Source organism: Sturnira hondurensis, unplaced genomic scaffold, assembly GCF_014824575.4.
Source record: "Sturnira hondurensis isolate 20B ecotype Veracruz unplaced genomic scaffold, ASM1482457v3 Scaffold0021354, whole genome shotgun sequence".
Lineage (NCBI taxonomy): Eukaryota > Metazoa > Chordata > Mammalia > Chiroptera > Phyllostomidae > Sturnira > Sturnira hondurensis.
In genome coordinates this window covers 15,179,797-15,201,686 of record NW_028093985.1, presented here as the reverse complement: position 1 = coordinate 15,201,686, position 21,890 = coordinate 15,179,797, and the positions used below count along the sequence as shown (strand labels likewise).

Sequence of the window (21,890 nt, the reverse complement as noted above, 5' to 3'; positions counted from 1 at the left end):
ATTATGCTAGGAGATATGCATAGAGTAATGCCTCCCTTTATGGATATCAACTATTCAGTATTAGTAAAAGGCGAACACATCAATAATTAAATAAATTTATAGTTATAAAATGGATATAAGTGCTAAAGATAACAATTGGAGTGGTGTGATAGAGAATTATGGGTGTACTAGAGAAATAAACATAGAGAATGACAAAATTTCCCAGGCAGAAAAAGTTTGTCATTATCTGAATGAAGACTGTTCCAACAGGAAGGAAGTTGCTAGTGCTGGGGGAATGAAGACCAGTAAGGCTGGAAAGGTAAGATCAGGAGTCATCTTTAGTTAGGGTGACCATATAATTTATCCCAGGGATCCCTGAGAGAGCAAAACGGACAATATTAGTAATTATATCAGGACAACAGGTATAATTCAACCCAGCAAATAAGGAGATATGGTTACCTTACTTATAGTCCACATTAAAGAACATAGATTTACACTATGTATAATTGGAAATTGTTGAAGTTCTAAAGTGAGGGATAACACAATATTAATTAATATTTTAAAATATTACTCTAGCCCTGGCTGGTGTGACTCAGTAGACTTAGCGTCGGCCTGTGAACCAAAGGGTTGCCAGTTTGATTCCCAGTCAGGGCACATGCCTGGGTTGTGGGCCAGGTTCCCAGTATGGGGCATACACGAGGTAACCACACATTAGTGTTTCCCTCTCTTCTCTCTCCTTTCCCCTCTAAAAATAAGTAAGTACAATCTTTAAAAAATATTACTCCAGCTACTTGATAGAAGATCAGTGGTACTGATGGGTCTGATGGGTGGGAGAAGAAGTTCAGAAACTATCTGAAAGCCACTCTAACAGTGTGGGAGAAAAATGATGGGAGCCTGGACTAGAAAAAAAGAAGTGGGATGGAAAAAATGTCTGTACTCAATTATTAAAAGATATAATAAAAACACTTAATAATAAATTAGATGTTAGTGAATAAAAAAGAGTAATCAAGAAAGATAGGTCAGAGATCAATTACATTTACCAGGTTGCTGTTTCCTAAGATGAAAGCAAGCACTGAACAAGTTTCATAGAGGAAATCCAAAGTTCAGTGGGGATATGCTAAATTTCCGATACCTTAAATACATTTAAATGGAGATGCCAAATAAGCAGTAAGATACTTAAGTCTGGCGCACAGAGGCACAGTTACCTATACATTGGAAGCCATAACCTTGTAGCTAATATTTAAACTGAGAGAGAGTGAAGAGAAATGAAAAAGAAATTTGAGCTAAAACTGAACCTGGAAAACTCCGAGCTCAGAAAAGGAAGGAGGAACTGGCAATGGCAACTGAGAAGGATACAGAGCAACTAAAGGAAAATCTATGTGGTACCGTGATCTCTTTTAGAAATCAAGAGATCAGAGATGTTTTAAATCTGAGGAAGCTGTCACATGGAGATGGGAAGCACTATAATAAAATGACAGTTGCACTGTCATTGTCATCAGTGAAATGACGAAGTGAAGACAAAGCAAGTAGATAATTCCTTCAAGGTAATATACCTTCAAGGTAATATACCTTGAAGGAATTATCTTCCTAGAAGGAAGAAACAAAACAGACAGTAAAAGGGGAGGAGACCAAGAGAGGAATTTCTTCTTAAGCTTGGAGGTCCAGGATGTATGCCCATTGTAACAATCCTATAGAGAGAGGTGCTGGTGATTGCAGACATAAAGGGATAACTAAGCCTCATGAAAGGAGGGGCACTACAAGAGGAGCCCGGCTTTCAGGGGAAGAACACTCCCTCCCGGGTGGCAGGAGGGTGGAACGAGACTGGATTGCAACAGGGTTTCTGAATTTGGTGTTGGGAAGATCAGTAACCTCCCCTCTGGTAACTTTTGTTTCAACAAGATCATAAACTGAAAGTGAGGAGATGAGAAGTAGGTATGGGAATGTGAGAAGTGACAAAAATTGTAAATAAGTATGTTTAGGATTATGAGATATAGTTTACTAAAGAAAAATGAAATTTTGGGGGTGATGGTGAGTGCCCATTTGGCAATGTTAGTCATGAATTTTTAGTGATATCATGTGTCCAGTTGTGTGATTTTTCTCCATGACATTTTCCAACTCAATTAAACACTAATTAAATGTTAAGGCTTTGTATTACACTTACTTTACTTTGGCTCTTGAAGACAGTATAACAGTTATAACTCTGTTGTTTAAAAGTCAAGTGTAACTAACCAATATCTATATTCCGCTTTACTTCTTTAATCCAAATTATGGTGTTATTTTATATTAAACCTATAGACTACATCTTTGATGAGCTTTAATTATAGTATTAATATTAAAAAGAATAAAAATTCATTTTAAAAGAATCAAACCTGTGTTAATTCAGAATCATTTCTTTGACTTGCAACAATTAAATAATCTTGACTGTCTGAAGTGAAATATCTTACTTGAGAACTTTCTGAAATAATTATTGTTTGTACCTGCAAGGAAGACAGAACAGTAAGAATAAAAATTTAAAGTAGAATACAACCAAAGAGGATCTGAACACAGTAATAGTATGAGTTAGTATTTACAGTTCAAAGCCTGAAGAATTATTCTGATCCCTAGATATGCCTATGTAGGGGTCATTTCAAGAAAGACGAAAATACCCCTGGACTAAAACACCTTGCTCAAACGTGTAACAACTTGCATGGAACATGCAAGTGGAACATCATCTTCCACTTAGATCAAGCTTACAAATCTAATTGTCCTTTTAAATAAAGCAATCTATTAAAAAGTAAAGTTTTTATTGTTTCTTTTACCAAGTATAATTTGAGTCCAGATGTGAATGTATACACACTGTTAACAGAAGGCTTTTGTTCATTTCTTTTTTCATGAGTGATCACAAAGTAGGGAGAAGGACCAATATGAAAGGCCTTGCAAGTTTTAGGATTTTCTATATTTAAATTCTGGAAAACAAGGAATAAGAATAGCAGTAATTCATGAGGCATCCAACATTTACATGTATATATTATTTTGTATACAGTAAAATAAGCGATGCTTTTACCTCAAGTGGAAAAAAAACCCCTTGCCATCGGTAAATAGTAGAAGACATTTTTCTTAACATTACACCATATACTGAATCTTCCAAAGTAAAGAAACACCAGCCAGAAGCTGATACATCAAAAAAACTCTGAAATATGGAAAATACAATATCCATTCCCCCTGAAAAACATAAATCATAATTTACTACTGTATAAATGCCTGCAAAGTTTATCCACTCTAATTTATTATTCAAACAATGAAACTCATTCTTAAGATGGCACTGAGAATAACTTCAAACTGCAAATGTGATCATACCACCTTATGCCATATACACATATTAACCCACCCCGATGCCTAAGGCCTCAAAGGCTTTCCATTAACCCTGCGATTAAGACAAATGTCTGTAATAAGGCAGATGTCTTCAACCTCTTGAATGATCTAGCCTTATCTAACTCTCCCAAGTCAACACTCCCCTTGTCCACTCTGAAGTTTTTCCTTTATGTCCGTTTTTTTAATGACTCGACTTTCGCCTCATTCACTTCCCACTTTTTCTTCCATGTTCCTTCAACCCGGGTCTTTGCAGTCGATCCCTACTCAGCATTTTGCCTTAGTTTAGACTTTGATACACCTGAGAAGCACTCATTTAAGTTCTCACAACACCAAGAACTTCTGTTTTAAAACATCCAGTATAGTTTCAACTACACATTGATTTTTGCTTGTTTTATCTCTGTCACCCCGCCCCCCAAATTCTAATCTCTGTGAGTTTAGTCCCATACTTGGCACATAATAGGCACTCAATAAATATTTCTGGATGCAATAAAAGAATTAGATATCTGTTCCCAATTTTCAACAGATCCATAACATAGAATTCATCAAAGAATATGTCAATCTTATACATGCAATCTTTCTTGGTTATGAAATTTTGTTCTCATAAGAAATTAAACGTACTCATGCCAAAAGCTGTTTCAGACACTGTTTCCCATTCCACACTCACAGCTAAATCAATGCCATTGGTACGTGAAACATTTAAATACACAGTCCTGTTGGCTTCTTCAATACTTATAGAGGTGGCTCTAAAGGAAACAAGTAGATTATGGAAAGCAGAAAAAGAGCATAATTTCTACATATTAGAATATATATCACATTGCTAGAATATATTTAATACATTTTTAACTTTGCACTAGCCAAGGTCAGATTCATCCACAATTTTACACAGCAGTAAGACGAGACTCTAGAGCTCAAAAACATTCATTTAAGAAGATATTTTTAAAAGCATAAATGTAACACTCTGATATTAGGATCATAACAAAACACTGATAATCAGGAACTTCAGTGCCTTCATGCTACATATTCTAAAAGAATAAACGAAACACTGTCATTTCTCATGTAAACCAAAAACATGTTACAGAAAAAAATAAGTCAGGAATTCTTGGTATATTAGTGAAACTACATCTATTGAAATATTTTTAAGATATCAAAAATAAATATCTTCATGCTCCAGAGGGAATTTTAAGCCATAATTATGTTAATATATATTTGAAGAGTCATTCATTTAGTGTAACTAAATATAATTTTTATTATTTATCACTTTTAATTATATTTAAAAAAAACAGTGCAAGCCATTACCTGCAAGTACAAACTCTGAGAAACTAACAATTTTAATAACATCACTATGCTGGACATGACTAGGTTTCTGATGGTCCCTGATGTGAGAGGGCCTATGTGAGATAGACCTCTCTGGTCTGTCTGCTAGAGCTCTTTTTAAAAGACCCCTTTAAGAAAATCAGAGATTAATTTCCTTCTGCATTTTCTTTATGTCAAAAAATATTTCCTAACTCTACTTGAACAATAATGAAAAGAAAAGAAAAAGAAAAAAAAATTTCCTACTTAGCTTCAGAAGTGGCAACTTCCTTATGAATAAACTATACCTATTTGCAACTGCAGAGATACTGAATAGTCCCAGAGGGGCCTGGTTTTGTGAAACTGTTATCAGGGTTTGAACTCGTGTCCCTAGTCTAGCGCCTCCAGTTGGATTAAACAAGGTGCAAACAAAATGCTCATCCATTTCTGGTTCCGTGTCTAATATGGCTGATATGTGTAGGGCCTGAAAACAAAATCAAAAGACAAAGTTACTAAAATATACTATTTCTACAACAGATAGAGAAATCTAGTAAACATTTTTAACAATATAATAACATGTTTCAGAAAATATCACCTATTCTTAAATTCTAATACTGATCCTCATAATGTGATAGTTGCAATTCTTTCCAGCTACTACCTTCAAGACTTTCAACACTGTAATATATTGCACTGAAGTGTCTAAAAATATGTATATTTAGATGAGTGGATAAAACGACTATGGGACATTCACACAATGGAATACTACTTGCCCATAAAAAAGAAGAAAATTTTACCCTTTGCAACAGCATGTATGAACTTGGTTATGGTTTATGGAGAACATTATGCTAAGTGAAATAAACTGGTCAGAGAAAGACAAATACTATCTGATTTCACTCATATGTGGAATCTAATGAACAAACAGAACTACCAAGCAAAACAGAGACAGACTCATAGATAAGAGGGCAGGATGACAACCAGAGGGATAATTAGGGGATGGAAGAATAGAGCAAAAAGGAAAAAGGACTCGTGGACATAGACAGCAGTGTAGTGATTGAGGGCAGGGGGAAGGGGTATAAGAGGGGTAAATGGTAATAGAAAATACAATAAAAATTTAAAAAAAATATTTATGGCATTTAAGAATAACATTAAGATTCAAAATTAATTTTATATATTGATTTTTGTTAATTCTTTATTCTGCTCTAGCTACATAATTGTAGTCTAGGATTAGCTGTTGAAAACCAGTTATAACCACTATAGGCCCAAATGAGAAAAAAAACAAATGTTCATCAACAAGAGAATGGATAAACAAATAGTGGTCTATTTTGTGAAATGCTACTTAGCAATTAAGAAAAAAACCAACGAACTAATAATGTGTGCAACCATACAGATCTCAAAAATTACATAGCACAAAAGAAGCCAGACACCAAAGAGTACATACACTATGATTTACTTATATGAAGTTAAAGAAACCAGTAAAATGAGTCTTTAATGATAGAAATTAGAAAGTAGTTTCCCCTGGGGAGATCAAGAAACTTTTTGGTGATGATAATGTTCAATATCCTAATTTGAGTGGTGGTTACATGAACATACACATATTTTTAGCATTATTAAGCCATATACTTAAGATTTGTGTATTTTGTTATTTATATCTCAAAATCAAAATGTGTGGAAAACAGCCACTGTGTGTTTGAATGAAAAATGTACTTATTTCAATTTCTTTAACATTTAATTTGCCTAATGAGCAGAAAGGTCTTTAAACACATGATGAAAAAGAGTCTTTTGAGAAAACACCACATTGAAATAATTTAAAATACTTTTAAGCTTTTAGTGTAATTTAAAACATTTTTTAAAAAGCCTGTGAACGTAAAGCAATGGCAAATTATTAAAATACTTCAAATTTACATTCTTTAATATCTGTATCAAAATGTAAGTGTTCTTGAAAAAAATCAATAAGAGCTGCCAAATTTATAAAAAGATAAAAAAGTTAAACATGCAAATGAATATGCATTTCAAGATTTGTTCAGATTTACACAAACCAATCATAGATAAAATTATTTAATTATTGGATGTTTTTAGATGGAATAGTTTAAAACACATTATTTTAGAATTATCATACTTCATTATATAGCTGGTCTAAAAAATATGTTTAACTAATGCAATTCGCTATTTTAAACTTAAACTAGCTAAAAAAAATAAAAATAAATAAACTTAAACTAGCTAAGTTTTCAGACTAGCTAAGTATTTTCAAAATAAAGTTTAGTAACAGAAACAAAATTAATAATACATAGGAAAAGAGCTTCCTGAAGATAAACTGTTGATAGTATAGATCACATTTATAATTAATCCAAATTCAGCATTTTTTTCCCTCCAATAAGCTATTTCCATTCACACAAGTTACTTGCTTTGGAAACAAGCAGCCTGAAGTAAGCAGTTAAGTTTTGCTTAACAAAAATCCGTCGAGAAGGAATGATTGTGCTGGGGCTTAATGACTACGAAGAATGATTCAGATTTCTTTTAGTTTACGGCTTATACATTAATAAATTGAAGTAAGCATTTGAATATGCTTAAAATCTAAAATAGCAATATATATACTTTATTATTTGCACATTGCAAATTTGCACATACCTAATTAACAGAGCACATTTTTCCCGTTGCACTCTATAAACTTTATAGCACTATGGTATTTTCATATAGTGATTTAATTATATATTTACCTAATACCTATGCTGGAAAGATTCTTTTTCTTACTAGGACCTAGGATGCTCTTCTAAGATAACACTAGTTTGCACATATAAAAAATAATCAGTCATTGCCAGTGAAGGTTCATACTCTACCTTGAATTGAACACCTTCTTCTAAAACAACATAGCCTTTGGAAGGAGTCAGATCTCTAGACTCCACTGAAGAATTCACTTCAGTCACGATGAACTGAACTGTCACAGTTCCAAACAGTCCCTGTGCAGGCTCCCGAATGATGTATAATACTGCAACACTCTCCTGTACATAGAGAGCTGTTGGCTCACTCAGAAAAAAGTGCTCACTGTTGTTAAACGACAGAACTCCAGGGCCATCATCATTAGCAAGGACAGTAATTAAGGCTGTCAAGATAAAAATATTAAAATAACAAATGAAAATGGAACGGCTTATAAGTGCTGAGAATTGTGTGGATGCTTCAATTTAAACTAGGCCAACTCTTCTCTAAATCGCCTTAAAAGCAAGATTTCTTTTCCCCACATTGTTATGTTAAGCATTCCCATTGTCAAGAAACAAAGAAAATTTTAAAGCATTTAATAAAATGTATATGCATTTATGATATAAAATTACTCCAGTAATCTCAGAATGAAAAGCAGCTTGCTCGACCTGATGAAGTGATTATCTCTCAGAAGCTCACAGAAAATAACAAACAATGTTAAAGGTTAGAAGCATTGCCACTAAAAACAGAACCAAGATAATGATGCTGTCATCACTGTCCTGGAGCTGTCAACCAGGCTACACGCATAGAAGCAGTAGAGCCCTGGCCAGGTTGTGCAGTTGGTTAGAGCACTGTCCTGATACACCAAGGTTGAGGGTTTGATCCCCACTCAGGGCACATACAAGAGTCACCAGTGAGTGCATAAATGAGTGGGGTGGTGGATCAATGTTTCTCTCTCTCTGCTTTCCTCTCTTTCTCTAAAAAAAATCTATCAATAAAATTAAGTAATAAAAAATAAAAACAATGAAAAGGAAGAGTCAGAACTGTTCCTGTTTTCTAGACAACACAATTGCCTTCTTAGAAAATGCAAGAGAAAAAAATTATTAGGACAATCATGAGTTCAAGATATTAGCAGAGTAGCCTTCAAAAATAGAGTTTTTACTTTTTACTACCACTAATAATGATATATCAAGAATAATGACTAAAACAGCAACTAATATTACTGAGAACTTACAAATTGCTTATAGGTACTAATTCATTTAATTCTCACAATATTCTATGGTTGTTATTATACCCATTTCAACTATGACTGAAGCGCACACAGGTAACTTACAGAAGCCAACAAGCTAGGAAGTGTCACCACAGGTGCTCAAAGGTAGGGCATCTGCTTCAGAGCAAATACTTTTAAAGATTATTATAATATCTCTATCATCAGCTGTAATGTATAAAATGTAAGGGAAAAGGGACTTCATTCATGACAATACCTAGGAATCAAAGTAAACTACATAACACCTATATGAAAAGATTATAAAATGCTAATACAGGATGGTGGCAGACGCTGTCGGTGGCTCACCTATTCCCCCCTGGCCCACTCTTGAGTCACCTTCAGCAGTTCCTTTTGCCCCCTGGTCTCTCCAAGTGAGGTCATACAGGAATCAGGCCGGAACTGCTGGAGACTTGACACTCAAAAGAAATCCTCAAACACTGAGGGGCAGAAAATGGTGGACGAATACCCCAGCTTCCTTCCTTCTCAGTGGGACAGGCCTGAGCGTTGTTCCATTCCTGTCTAACATGGACCGCAGCAGGACTGAGCCCAGCTGCCCACAGCTGTACATCAGCACATCGCTCAGGTTTCCTTTCTCTGTCTCACTTATTTCTTGCTATGCCTCCAAGATCACCTCCCAAATAACCTTCCAAGATCACCTCCCAAGATCACCTTCCATCCAAATCCTTGTTTCCAAGTTTGCTTTTGAGGAAATACAACCATTGTCATACTCACTAATGAGCAAAAAAGAAAAAAGAATTGAACAATACAACCACATGTTTTTCATTTATTTGAATTAGTAAAAAAAAAAATTAAAGACCAAGAGATTCCTGGTGAGGATGTGGAGAAATAACAATTTTATATGTACTTTTGGATGTGGGTAATATGAAGGCGATTAGTGATCCTTCCTCTCAAAATCCACTGTACTCAATAGATAATCTTAATTACCAACATATACATAGATTTATATACAAAGATATTTATTTAAACTTTATAAAAGTTTGGAAACTGTGTAAAGATCAATTAATGGGGCATGGTTAACAAAATTACCCACTATTAAATCACGTATTGTTTTTAGGAATTTTTAAAAATATTTAAACAAGCAAAACAGACAGACTGATAGATGTAGAGCAGTTGACAGCTAGTGGGGAGGGGTCAGTTAGAGGGTGGAGGGATTGAGTAAAAAGGAAAAAACTCATGGACATGGACAACAGTGTGGTCATTGCTGGGGGGAGGGGGCTATAAGAGCACTAAGTGGTAATGGAAAAAATACAATAAATATTGAATCAGAAACAGGAAATCATAAGCATAAAGTAAATACAACAGAGCCCAATAACACATTCCTTCCTACTAGTCACGGTGCTGGGCATGTAACCTATGTAGTTCCAATCAGAATTGTATCAGGCGTTTTTAGGAATGCTTCACTTTGAATATTCTCTTTCCTATCACATGGAATGTAGAAGAATGATGCTATGACCATCTATGACAAGTAACATTAGCCTTGGGATAAAGCCAATACTGCAAAGGTAAGAAGGAAAAACAAAAGGATCTTTGGACAGTTTTAATCGAGTTTTCTATTGTTTATGCATAGAGGATTCTTAACCAACGCATGATGTCCATTCTTACAATTCTTCTCACACAACCCACTATGCTCTATGACAAAATAACTTCATCTCAAACATATACTCTTTGAATTTAAAATAATGACTACGGCCTCAAGAAAAAAGGCTCTGGAGACTTGGAAATATCCATTTATTTTAACATGGCAATAAAAGCAAAACCCAGTTCTTTGGTTACTAAAATTCCTTCATGTTTTTCACTACAAATCGTTTTTTCATATAATGGACAATAGCTTAGAAATACCAAGGCTAATTAAATAAAGGGCATCCCAAAGAATATTCAGCCACTGGCTGAACCAGAAGGTTAAAGAGTCAGTCAACACTCAATCTTCCAAATCCACCTGCCTTACCTATCTCCACAAGGAAGGGAACGAAGTGACTTTTCAGAGCCCTTCTGATTCTAAAGTTCTGTGTATCCATGAGGTTTCCTCGTTTTTTTTAAATCTTCTCTAAGCAGTCAGCATGATAGCTAACAATAGTGAACAAAGACTACTTTTTTTTTTAAAGATTTTATTTATTTATCTTAGAGGGGAAGGGAAGGAGAGAGAGAAATATCAATGTATGGTTGCCTCTCATGCGTCCCCTGCCAGGAACCGGGAACTGGCCTGCAACCCAGGCATGTGCCCTGACTGGGAACCGAACCGCGATCGTGTGGTTCGCAGGCCCGCGCTCAACCACTGAGCTACACAAAGACTACTTTTACTAACCATATCAAACTGTCCCAACCAAAGAATTATGGCTCCCACTGTCAATCTCCAGGTATCATTACATTTCACCTGTGAAAACGCTACTGCACCCAGATGACGCTGAAACAGCCTCCTGGTCGTTCTTTCTATCGCTAAACAGGAAACCAGGGCAGAATTCAAATGTCAAAGGAAAGGCATTTACAAATTAAATAAAAACTACAGTAACTGTGGAAATGATTTAACATTATCATTGCTACCAACTTACTTTTTTGTTTTACACACATACATACACACATGCTAGAAGTTATACTGACACAGGAATTCCAAAATGCTCAACTTAAAAATATTTTTATTCTAAGTGTACAACATCACCAAGACTCTCTAATCCCTTTACATCAGGCTCCATATTAGAAAAAAGCATAAAGTGGAGGGAGCTGTGTATAAAAAATTATCAGTTACCTACCTATTGTATTTTCCCCCAGCTCTAGTCCTGGAGAAGGATTGGTTAGAATCAGCTGAAATTTTTCATCTCCTTCTGGAATATCATCATCAAGAATCATGATGTCAATACTTTTATACCTTTCTCTATCAGCAAAATGAAGAATCTAGTCAAAGTAAAAGTAGACAGAATTATATTTATATACATTCTGTGTTTTTACAGAATGGAAAGAAATACAATACAGTTGTAAAAGTGAAATAAACTATTTGACAAGGATTTTTTCCTTATTTTTTACATGACCTTTTTAAATTTAAATCAATAATATTAAGTTGAGAAAATAAAATTTTTGGCAGAGGGAGTAAACTTTTGGTTAAGTAATAAAAGAAATGATGAGACAAAGTAAAAAGTATTTTAAAACATTAAATGTGTCTCAAGTAAATTAAAACAAAGAAATAAAAGAGTTACATTTTTAAGAAGCATAAGAAACACTCTGAGAAGGTCACCTAATGATATAAATTTTTTAACATAACTCTCCAGCATTAAATGTATAATTAATAAAATACAGAATAATCATTATAATAGTACTAAAAATTAAACGTATATTTTAATATAATAGTGAAAAGAGCTATTCTACCATGTGGAAATCTTCTGTCCTAATTCACTACGGAATATGTCATGGTTTATTATTTTAAGATTCACTCATACAGGACCTAAGTCACTATAATTCTCAAGGAATTCACCATTGGGGTGAAGCTGTAATCCAGCCCCAGCTGTGCTTCCAGATTCTGGGCGTACACGAACAAGGAAACGTGGCCAAGTGCCCCCTGGCTTCTTTGGGCTACCAATGTTAAACGTCCTTGGGTTTCATTAATATCAAACCTGTAATGAAAAGAACACATACATTTTTCCTTATAAGCTTTTATTCTACAAATAGTAAAGAGTCTGGAACTCAGAAAGGGTTCTAGGGCGACCTTGGGCTTACCTGCTATGTTGCCACTCGATTATGCCTCGAGCACCATCGTTGGCATCAATTATGATTTGTGCAGTCAAGCCCTCTGAATCTGAAAAAATCATAGAAATGTAATTTAACATAAATGTAAATGATGTGAAAAGCACTATTTGATACAGAATATAATGATAATCTCTCTGAAACTATATTAATTCCTAATTTAGAGATATTGGTGATAGTCTTCAAAAGATGTTTAAGAAAATAGAAATGCTTATAACATCTGAATAAGAAAATTTTTTGCTAACAAATGCCACTGACTTATTGAAATCAACTCAGAAGAATAGGAAAGAAACAACTAGAGCTATAGTTTTATTTCTATTATTTTAATCCACTTCAAGAAGAAAAGAAAATGGGGACAGTTGGAAAATAGAAAGGGCAAGAAAAGAGAAAGAAATGTGTAGAGAGAGGAAGGGGGTACTGCTGAGGAAAAAAGAGACAAGAAACAGATACAAAGAGAAGCTGATGCAGGTGGGAGAGATGGGGAAATGGTTTGGAGAAATAAAGACAGACTAACACTGAAGTAAACTTTTCTTACCCTTTTGTATTCTGTCCACCCAGTTCAGTATGTTACCAATGTCCACTATTCAGTCTTGAAATAGTAACTAACCCAGTTACCATTGTTTTGTTTTGTTAATATTTTTTCCTTTACTTTTTAAATTTCAGAGGCAATACCTTAATATGAGGTACTTATGGCAGCTAAGCAGGGAACGAGTATGGAAAGTGTGTAATTCTCTCTGAGCAAGGGGAACACATTGTTGAACAAATCATACAAAATCAGCACATATGCCCCTCAGACTAGAGGCTGCAAAGCAGAAGACCAGCTCCACCATCCTAGTTGTATGACTTTGGGCATGTTCCTTAGCTTCCCTTAGGCTCAGCTCCCTTGTCGGTAAAATGGGAAGCTAGTAAGGAATAAGGGTACTAACATACAAACTACTTGAAATGGGAGCATCAGAAAGCACTCAACAAAAGTTAAACTCTTCAAACTGCCTTCAATGAGTTTGAAAGAAATGTGAACTATTTTATTAGTTTTCTTAGTGTGAATGATAATTATTTTCTAATAAGCACTTGATGTAAACAGCTAGTCATTGGAGTCATTTATTTCTTTTGCAAAAGAATTGAAATGTCTCAAACAATCGTATGTTATAAACTGATAGATTCCTTTTGATATTTTCAAAGTTGTCATGTTGAGCCTCAGAAGTGAATGAGAAACCCCCATTCCCTGGACCACTGCTCTTGGCCATGCTTCTCCTCCTTGAACACAGATTAATTTCCCCTCCACCCAGGTTACCTCAGTGCTACTCACTACCGCCCCCTACAGGGTCATCACACCTGTAAGTTTCCAACAAAACTTCCCAATATTAAATGTCCAAACCACAAACAAGAGTTTGTGTTCTAAAAATAAATAATCTACATAAATTTGTACTAAGATTCAAGTTTTACCTTTCAGTCTGTAATGAATTAACTGAGTCTTTTCTAAAGAATGAAAAGGAAGAGATAAGAAGTCAAAAAAGAAACAAGAACAGAACAAACACACAAATAAAAGCTCTGCCTAACCTAAAAGAGAATAAAATCATTTGATGATTTGGTGACATAATATAATGGAAATAGCAAATTGAATTTTAACAGAAAAAAAAATGCCTTCCTAAGAATTACTTCTATTTTAAAGATCACAAATCTGGTTATAAAACAGTTGTAACATGTAAAAAGCATCACACAATAATTCTTTGGTCAAAATTATAAGACACAATAGTCTCTGAATTAGAATAAACCTAAAAGCATAGTTATTTTCACACATAGCTGATGTTTTTCCTTTTTATTAAATTGATTAGAGTGACACTGGTTAACAAAATTACACAGGTTTCAGGTACACAATTCCACAACACATCATCTGTACATTGTACTGTGTGTTCACCACCCCAAGTCAAGTCTCCTTCCATCACCATTTATCCTCTATACCCTCCTTCATAACCCCTCTCCCTGCAATGGCCACACTGTTGTCCCTCTTCCCCCTATCCAGCACCCCACACATAGCTGATATTAGCAAACATCACAATGACCACTTCTGACTAAAAAACAAAGTAACTCTACTTTGTTTGCAGTGAGTAAGGAAAAAGAAACAAAAACCCAACATACCTAGTCTAGGAGGAAATGAAGTTAAAGGAGCCATGATAAGTTCAACGTAAGTTAAGTTCACAAGGAAATATTCTTCTAGTTCTGGTATATCATCCTGCAAAATGTATAACCATTAAATTCCCTGTAATATGCTCTCAAAGTAATCACCTCTCACAAGCTATTTCATAAATAATTTTATAAATATATATGTTTTAACAGTATACAGAAAATATAAAAATGATAACAGAAAAGAAAAGATTAACATGTCTTAGCAATTATTTTTTTTAATTGGACACCAAAAACAAAGGCAACAAAAATAAATGAGAAGCACTACATCAAACGAAAAAGCTTCTGCACAGCAAAGGAAACCATCAACAAAATGAAAAGGCAACCAGCAAAAGAAAAACAAATTTGTAAATCCTATATTTGATAAGGAGTTAACATTCAAAATATATAAAGAGCTCACAAACTCAATACCAAAAATTGAACAATCTCATTAAAAATGTGCAAAAGAACTGAATAGACATTTTTTCAAGGAAGTACACAGTGGTCAACAGGTACACAAAAACATGCTCAACATCACTAGTCGTCATGGAAATGGAAATGAAAACAACAGTGAGATATCACCTTACATCTATTAGAACTGATATTGTCAAAAAGACATGAGGTAAGCCTTGGCAAAGATGTGGAGAAAGGGGACCCTTATGGTCTGTTGGTGAAACTGCAAATTGATGTAGCCATTATAAGAAACAATGTGAAGGTTCCTCAAAAAATTAAAAAACAAACAATCCAGCAATTGCACACCTAGGTGTACATCCAAAGGAAATTAAAACAGGATATCAAAGAGATATATGTACCCCCTTGTTCATTGCAGCATTATTCACAGTACTCAAGATATAAAAACAACCCAAGTGCCTGTCAAGGAATGCATGGATGAAGAAGATGAACTACACACACACACTCTCTCGAACAAAGTGGAATATTATGCAGCCATGAGAAAAACTAAATCCTGCCATTTACAATAACATGGATTGACCTTTAGAGCATTATGTTAAATGAAATAAGCTGGACAGAGGAAGACAAATACTGCATGTATACTTACATGTGGAATCAATTTTTTTTTTAAAAGTCAAACTCATACAAAGGGAAGAAAACTGGTTGTCAAGGAGCTGGAAAGATTGGTAAAAAAGTACAAACTCAGATATAAGATGAATAAGGTCAAAAGATCTAATATTAGCCATGGTGACTACAGGTAATAACACTACACTGTGAAATAGAAATGTGTAGGAGAGTAAACTTTAAATGCTGTCACACAGAGAAAAAGACAAATGCATGAGGATATGTCAAATAGATGGGAGGACCTCTTTCACAATGTATGTGCATATCAAATCATCACAGTATACACTTTAAATATCTTAGAATTTTATGTGATACCATGCAGTATTTGTTAATTATGCTTCTATAAAGCTGCATTTTCTAAAAAAACTATAAAGATATTAGGTTGGCCAAAAAGGTGGGGTTTTTTGTTTTGGTTTTTTTTTTCTGTAAGATGGCTCTAGTAGTGCTTAGTTGTCATTAACTTCAGTTGGAACAATTTTGTTAGTTTATATTGTGACAGCTGTCATATCAATGTGCACTTAAAAACAACTTACCAAAATTAGTGAATTTTTGTGTAGCCATTTTAATATTGAAGATGGAAGAAAATACACAACATTTTCAGCATATTTTGAATTATTATGTCAGGAAAGGTAAAAACGCAACTCAAATGCAACAAAAGATTTGTGCAGTGTATGGAGAAGGTGCTATGACTCATAGAACACGTCAAAAGTGGTTTATACAGTTGCATGTTAAGAGATTTGTCACTGGACGATGCCCCACTGTAGGGTAGACCAGTTGAAGTTGATAGCGACCAAATTGAGACAAAAATTGAGAACAATCAATACCATGTGGGAGAGAACTGACATAATCAAAATATCTAAACCAATAAAGTCAATGGTGAAAATGAAAAATGTGTCCTTTGTTTCATAGAAAAAATCATACAGACTTTTTGGCCAACCCAATATTAAACTTATACCTGATTGTATAATAAATTATTAGGTTGAACTACATGAAATGGCTAATATATCATTTTTTAAATCTATATTATTATATATAAACCAAGTGTATAAATACATAAACCTATTTTAAATATAATAGGAGCAAAATATTTGAAATTACATAAATATCCAATGATTAGGATGAAGATTACAAAATTATGAAATACAGGCTTTGCAGATGTAGTACTGAATTGTTCAAGTTTAAATTAAGTTACACTTTAAGGCCTCAATTCTGCCATGTTTATGATGATAAAATAATAACTACTTTGGAAATTATCATAATGATGAAAAATAATGTGTGGAGTACCAGGCCTACAAAGAGTAACCTTTAAAAAGTGATAGCTATTTGTTACACTGTTACTATTAAACACTAGCTACATAATAGCAGTGAAAATAAGGCAAGTGCTCAAGAGGACAAGCAGTCCATGTCAGTCGTGACCAGACAGGCAACAACATTTACACAGAAACCTAACGTGTATACATGTACATATAATATCAGTATGTACATACCAACATACACTTCTCTCTTCCTTTTATTTAATGGAGATATGTTTCCATGTGAAATAAGAAAATGAAGATGAGTGTCTAAACTATCTTAGGTATTATAGGGGCTATGAGAGTCACAGAGTCCGTGAGTTAGAAGAAACTGCCCCACACCTGCCCCTCACGTAACAACTCTCCCCACACCACAACCCCCGCCTGACTTAATTCTGTGCACACAAGCCTACAAACTCTTACTCTGACGCTACTCAGAGATACACAGAGCTTCAAAGACCTAAGGAGATAAAAGAGAAAGAAAACTGGAAACTCTGTATTCATAATACTAGACTCTGTAAAGAAAAGAAGGGTGGCTATACATTTCCTGCTTTAAAAACTAACATGGCAGAGAAATGATCCATTGATTTATATGCAGTTACATAAATAGATTATATGTGAAATAAGACTTACCTTAAAGTTTTATAAAATCTTGCGTTGTATGTGACATACTGACATAATATTACCTTTTATCTTATGGCTTTAGAGTTCTCATACTATCAGACTAGGTCACGGTGCCATGGTAATCAACGAAACACAAGTTACTTCAGATGGTAGATGGTTTACACTACTCGTAATTTTGTAAAAGTAAAAAGCCTCCAAGAAATTGAACCCTTTTCAAAATAGAGCCCCCAAATACATAGTAATAGAAAAATCTTTCTCTTTTCTTTAATTTATGTAATTATTAATTATTGTGCAAGTACAGTTTTCTGTTTTATACTTCCATCCCAGCCCCCGCCCAGTGCCCCCCATCTCCCTCCCATTTCCCACCCCACCCGTCCTGTGAATCCTTCCCCTTTTCCCCTGAAATTCTTTCCCCTCTCCCCTCTGATTACTGTGAGCCTGTTCTGTATTTCAGTGTCTTGGGTCATATTTTGCTTGCTTGTTTGTTTTGTTGTTTAGGTTCCTGTTAAAAGTGAGATCATATGGTATTTGTCTTTCACTGCCTGGCTTAATTCACTCAGCATAATGCTTTCCAGTTCCATCCACGCTGTTGCAAAGGGTAGGAGCTCCTTCTTTCTTTCTGCTGCATAGAATTCCATTGTGTAAATGGAACCATAGTTTTTTGATCCATTCATTTACTGATGGGCACCTACGTTGCTTCCAACTCTTGGCTATTGTAAATTGTGCTGCTCTGAACATTGGGATGCATAGGTTCTTTGGGATTGGTGTTTCAGGGTTCTTAGGATATAATTCCAGCAGTGGAATTGCTGGGTCAAAAGTCATATTCATTTTCAGTTTTCTTAGAAAATTCCATACTGTTTTCTTCTTTTTTTTTAAAAGATTTTATTTATTTATCTTTAGAGGGGAAAGGAAGGAGAGAAGGAGAGAAATATCAATGTATGGTTGCCTCTCGTGAGTCCCCTGCTGGGAACTGGCCTGCAATCCAGGCATGTGCCCTGACTGGGAATCGAACCTCGATCATGTGGTTCTCAGGCCCGTGCTCAATCCACTGAGCTACACCAGCCAGGTCATACTGTTTTCCATAATGGTTGTACCAGTTTGCAATCCCACCAACAGTGCACTAGGGTCCCCTTTTCCCTACAACCTCTCCAACATTTGTTGTTTGTTGCTTTGTTTATGATGGCCATTCTGACCAGTGTACAGTGGTATCTCATTGTGATTTTAATTTGCATCTCTCTGATAGATAGCGATATTGAGCATCTTGAAAAATCTTTTTCTAAGTCAATATTCATTCTCTCTCTCCCCACCTCTGCCAGCCCCTGCCTGCATACCATCTCCTACCCTCTTCATGTGTCCTGTTTTCATCAACCTCTTACAAATGTGTTTAGGTAACTGAAACACTAAGTCCCAAAGCAGCACAAGATTTCACAATATGAAAAATCATTTAAAACACAGTTTGAGTCACCAATGATTAATTCAGTGTGACCATAACAATATTTTATGTCTTCACTCTCTCAAGAGTCATTCAGTACCTCTAATATCACCAGTCTTAACAACTGAGAGGCTGACCTACATGGATTTGCTGGTACAATTAATCCCCTGGAATCATCAAAATGGTGCTGTAGAATCTCTTAGTCCAGTGTTGTACTAATGGGGAACACCCTAGGGAAATTATCTTTATCACAAGATGTTTCCATAATAAAATGCACAACAGTAGACCAGCCTATTTAAACAACAGAAAGGCCTATACAGTTTTTAAAAAATCACAAAGAGGTATGCTGATATAAAGGTTCTAGAATATTCTATTGGTTTCTACTTTCTATGTGGTTATTGAGGTTTAAAACAATAGTACAAAACAAGAGTTTTACCTCAAGTATAGTTATGTTGATGGCAGCTGCTGTTACCCCTTCTTCTAAAATCAGAAAGCCAACTACCGGGACAAAGTCCACATCTGGCTCAGCTAGGTTTCCTTCTGTCTGGTTCTTTAGACTCAACACTCCAGGAACTGTAGTATATGTGACATTAATGGCTCCTAATCAAATTGGATTAGAAAAGATTTTATAATTAAACTTTTAAAATAGAATCTCATCAGAAAATCATCGGCTTCCCTAAAAGCACCTGCAATAGCTTATATAACTAGCCCCATCACCTTACCCCTTCCCATATCCTTGACCTTTACCATGTAATGGCTCAGTGACATCCCACTGTGGACAGGCATACTGCCCTGCCTCTAGACCTTGAGTTTGGTCGTGTGACTTGTTTTGGCTGACAGTACAAAGTAAAATTAATGATGTGCTAGTTCTGGGCCTAGACCTCAGGGAGCTTGGCATGCTTTTGCTTGCTTTCTAGTATCTCTCCTGGTCCTAGGAGAAGAATGAGAGATGTATGGAGTAGAGCCACCCCAAGGCCAGCCTAAGTTAGCAGACCCACAGCCAACATTATTCTTATATGATGCCAAGACTTTATGACTATTTGTTACATAGCATTTTGTGACAATATAAAATTCCATTAATCTTTCAAAAATAAAGAAGTTATAAAGTCCTATCCTGAACTAATAGACATTAATGCTTTTCCTGTCCTGATTTATATCAGCAATGGCTTTCACCCACACAAGTAGGATACTTAGAAGCATCTGCCTGGAAACCCATTCAGTCTAGAGCAACACAAACCTAGAGATCCAAATTCTCTATTGATGAAAAGCTGAATTGTTACATTAGCCTCTTGTAGCAAAACAAATCTTGATGAAAGAGCAAAATTTAAAACTCCATGTGGTTCATCACTGGCTTCCACAGTCAGCACAGCTGCATACCCTTGAGCATCAAGCAGAGCAATTCCTGCTGGCGGGACTCCTAAAAACATCAGGACCAAAGAACTCTGACAGTGACTGGGCACTAACCTTTACATATTTAAAGCATAATTGCACTCTCTGAAACATATTAAAGTACATAGAAAGTGTTCTGTTTTGTTCGTTTCTTTAACAGAAATCTTCAGGTTGAATAACAGGATCTAGCTTTTAATTTCCCTTTTCTAGATAGCAAATTATGAATTTTTTCACTTGATCTATGATTGTCATTATTTACTATACTGGTCACCTGAATTAGAGAAATTGAATAGAAACTGAGGAAAGTGTCCATATAATTTGCTCAAAATGAGTGAATTTGAAATATCTATATAATAGGTTTAAATCCAAATCGGTCTGCTAGCATAAAATTAATTACAAAACATTCTTCCTTCAGAAATGTATTTTATTCCATAAGAAAATATTTGGCGAAATTTTTAGAGATTGTTTCTGAGTCCATAAAGATAATATATTCCCATCCTGAGCTGATGTTTTTTGGATTTAACATTTTTAGAACAGCCGATATATGAGTAACATTTTAACTGGTGTGCATCTAATTATTAAATATACAGATACCAACTATTACTTTTTCCTGAAGAGAGTTAATATACCAGCAAAAACTTTTAAACTGAATTCTGAATTACCCTGTGTCCTGACATCATACAGAATGACTTGGTAAACCTCCTTCTCCTCAGGAGTGCTGTCGTCCAACAACTGTACACGGATTGTTTTGTCCAGTGACCCCTGTACCAAACAGAAAGCAAGTCATCCCTGTACTGACCCTAAACACAAAATATCTCCTACTTTTACTGGCCTTAAAATTCATGCATCTGAACACATGTTTATGTAAACAAACTGTTCTACGGTTTAAAAAAATAAACTAAATTAAAAAGCATTCACTAATGACAAATCAGGCTTAAGGCACACAGGCACTAATTGTAGAGGATCTCAAATGCTGAGCTGGTGCACGTAGATCTCATCCAATGAGCAGTGCAGCACTATTGACCATCTCAGACAAAGCAATTTAGTTGGGCAGATTCTGTGGCAGTGGCGAGTAGGAAAAAACCAGAACAGGGAAAATGCCAGTGCTTCAGGGAGACGGAGGATTAGAAGTCCAATGCAGTACTCAAGGCCCAATGCCATAGGCACTTGGCTTAATATTGAGACAGTAGAAATAAAAAGTATTACATTTTCAAACAAGAATTCACCAAGTGAATGTGGAGAAGACAGAAAGATGACAGTTACAACAAAGCGGTGCCAAATTTCTAAGAAGTGATTTTATGGTTATTTCTCGGCAATCACCCTTTTCAAACTATCAGAATCTCTGAATGGCACCTCAAAAATATATTTCTAGTACTACCCTCATGCAATCCTTTGTCCTAAGGACATAAAAAGACATTAGTTTTTAGAGCTGTGCTTGCTGTTGCCATGCACTTGAAGTTCCAAGCCAGAGCGGATAAGAGAAAAGGGACACCCCTCTCATCATCTTCAGAGGGACGCAGCTGACAGCAGTGGGGGGCCCAGAGAGCAGCAGGGGAGCTCAGCTCAAAAACAAGGTCGGCATTTTCTCTCT

General features: G+C 35.2%; 1 protein-coding gene across 1 annotated transcript in view; it reads right to left on the bottom strand.

The window, feature by feature from the left end:
• The window catches only part of ADGRV1 (adhesion G protein-coupled receptor V1), a 508,576-nt gene that overhangs the window by 362,176 nt on the left and 124,510 nt on the right, over positions 1–21,890 (bottom strand). The window contains exons 36-48 of the mRNA XM_037032075.1: positions 20,962–21,061; positions 20,148–20,327; positions 19,347–19,510; positions 14,465–14,558; positions 12,302–12,380; positions 12,060–12,198; positions 11,344–11,485; positions 7,455–7,717; positions 4,929–5,104; positions 3,949–4,073; positions 3,023–3,180; positions 2,778–2,924; positions 2,349–2,456 (exon numbers count right to left, since the gene is read on the bottom strand). Of these exons, the coding sequence (XP_036887970.1) occupies positions 2,349–2,456; positions 2,778–2,924; positions 3,023–3,180; positions 3,949–4,073; positions 4,929–5,104; positions 7,455–7,717; positions 11,344–11,485; positions 12,060–12,198; positions 12,302–12,380; positions 14,465–14,558; positions 19,347–19,510; positions 20,148–20,327; positions 20,962–21,061 (1,875 nt within the window). The remainder of the gene's footprint in view (positions 1–2,348; positions 2,457–2,777; positions 2,925–3,022; positions 3,181–3,948; positions 4,074–4,928; positions 5,105–7,454; positions 7,718–11,343; positions 11,486–12,059; positions 12,199–12,301; positions 12,381–14,464; positions 14,559–19,346; positions 19,511–20,147; positions 20,328–20,961; positions 21,062–21,890) is intronic.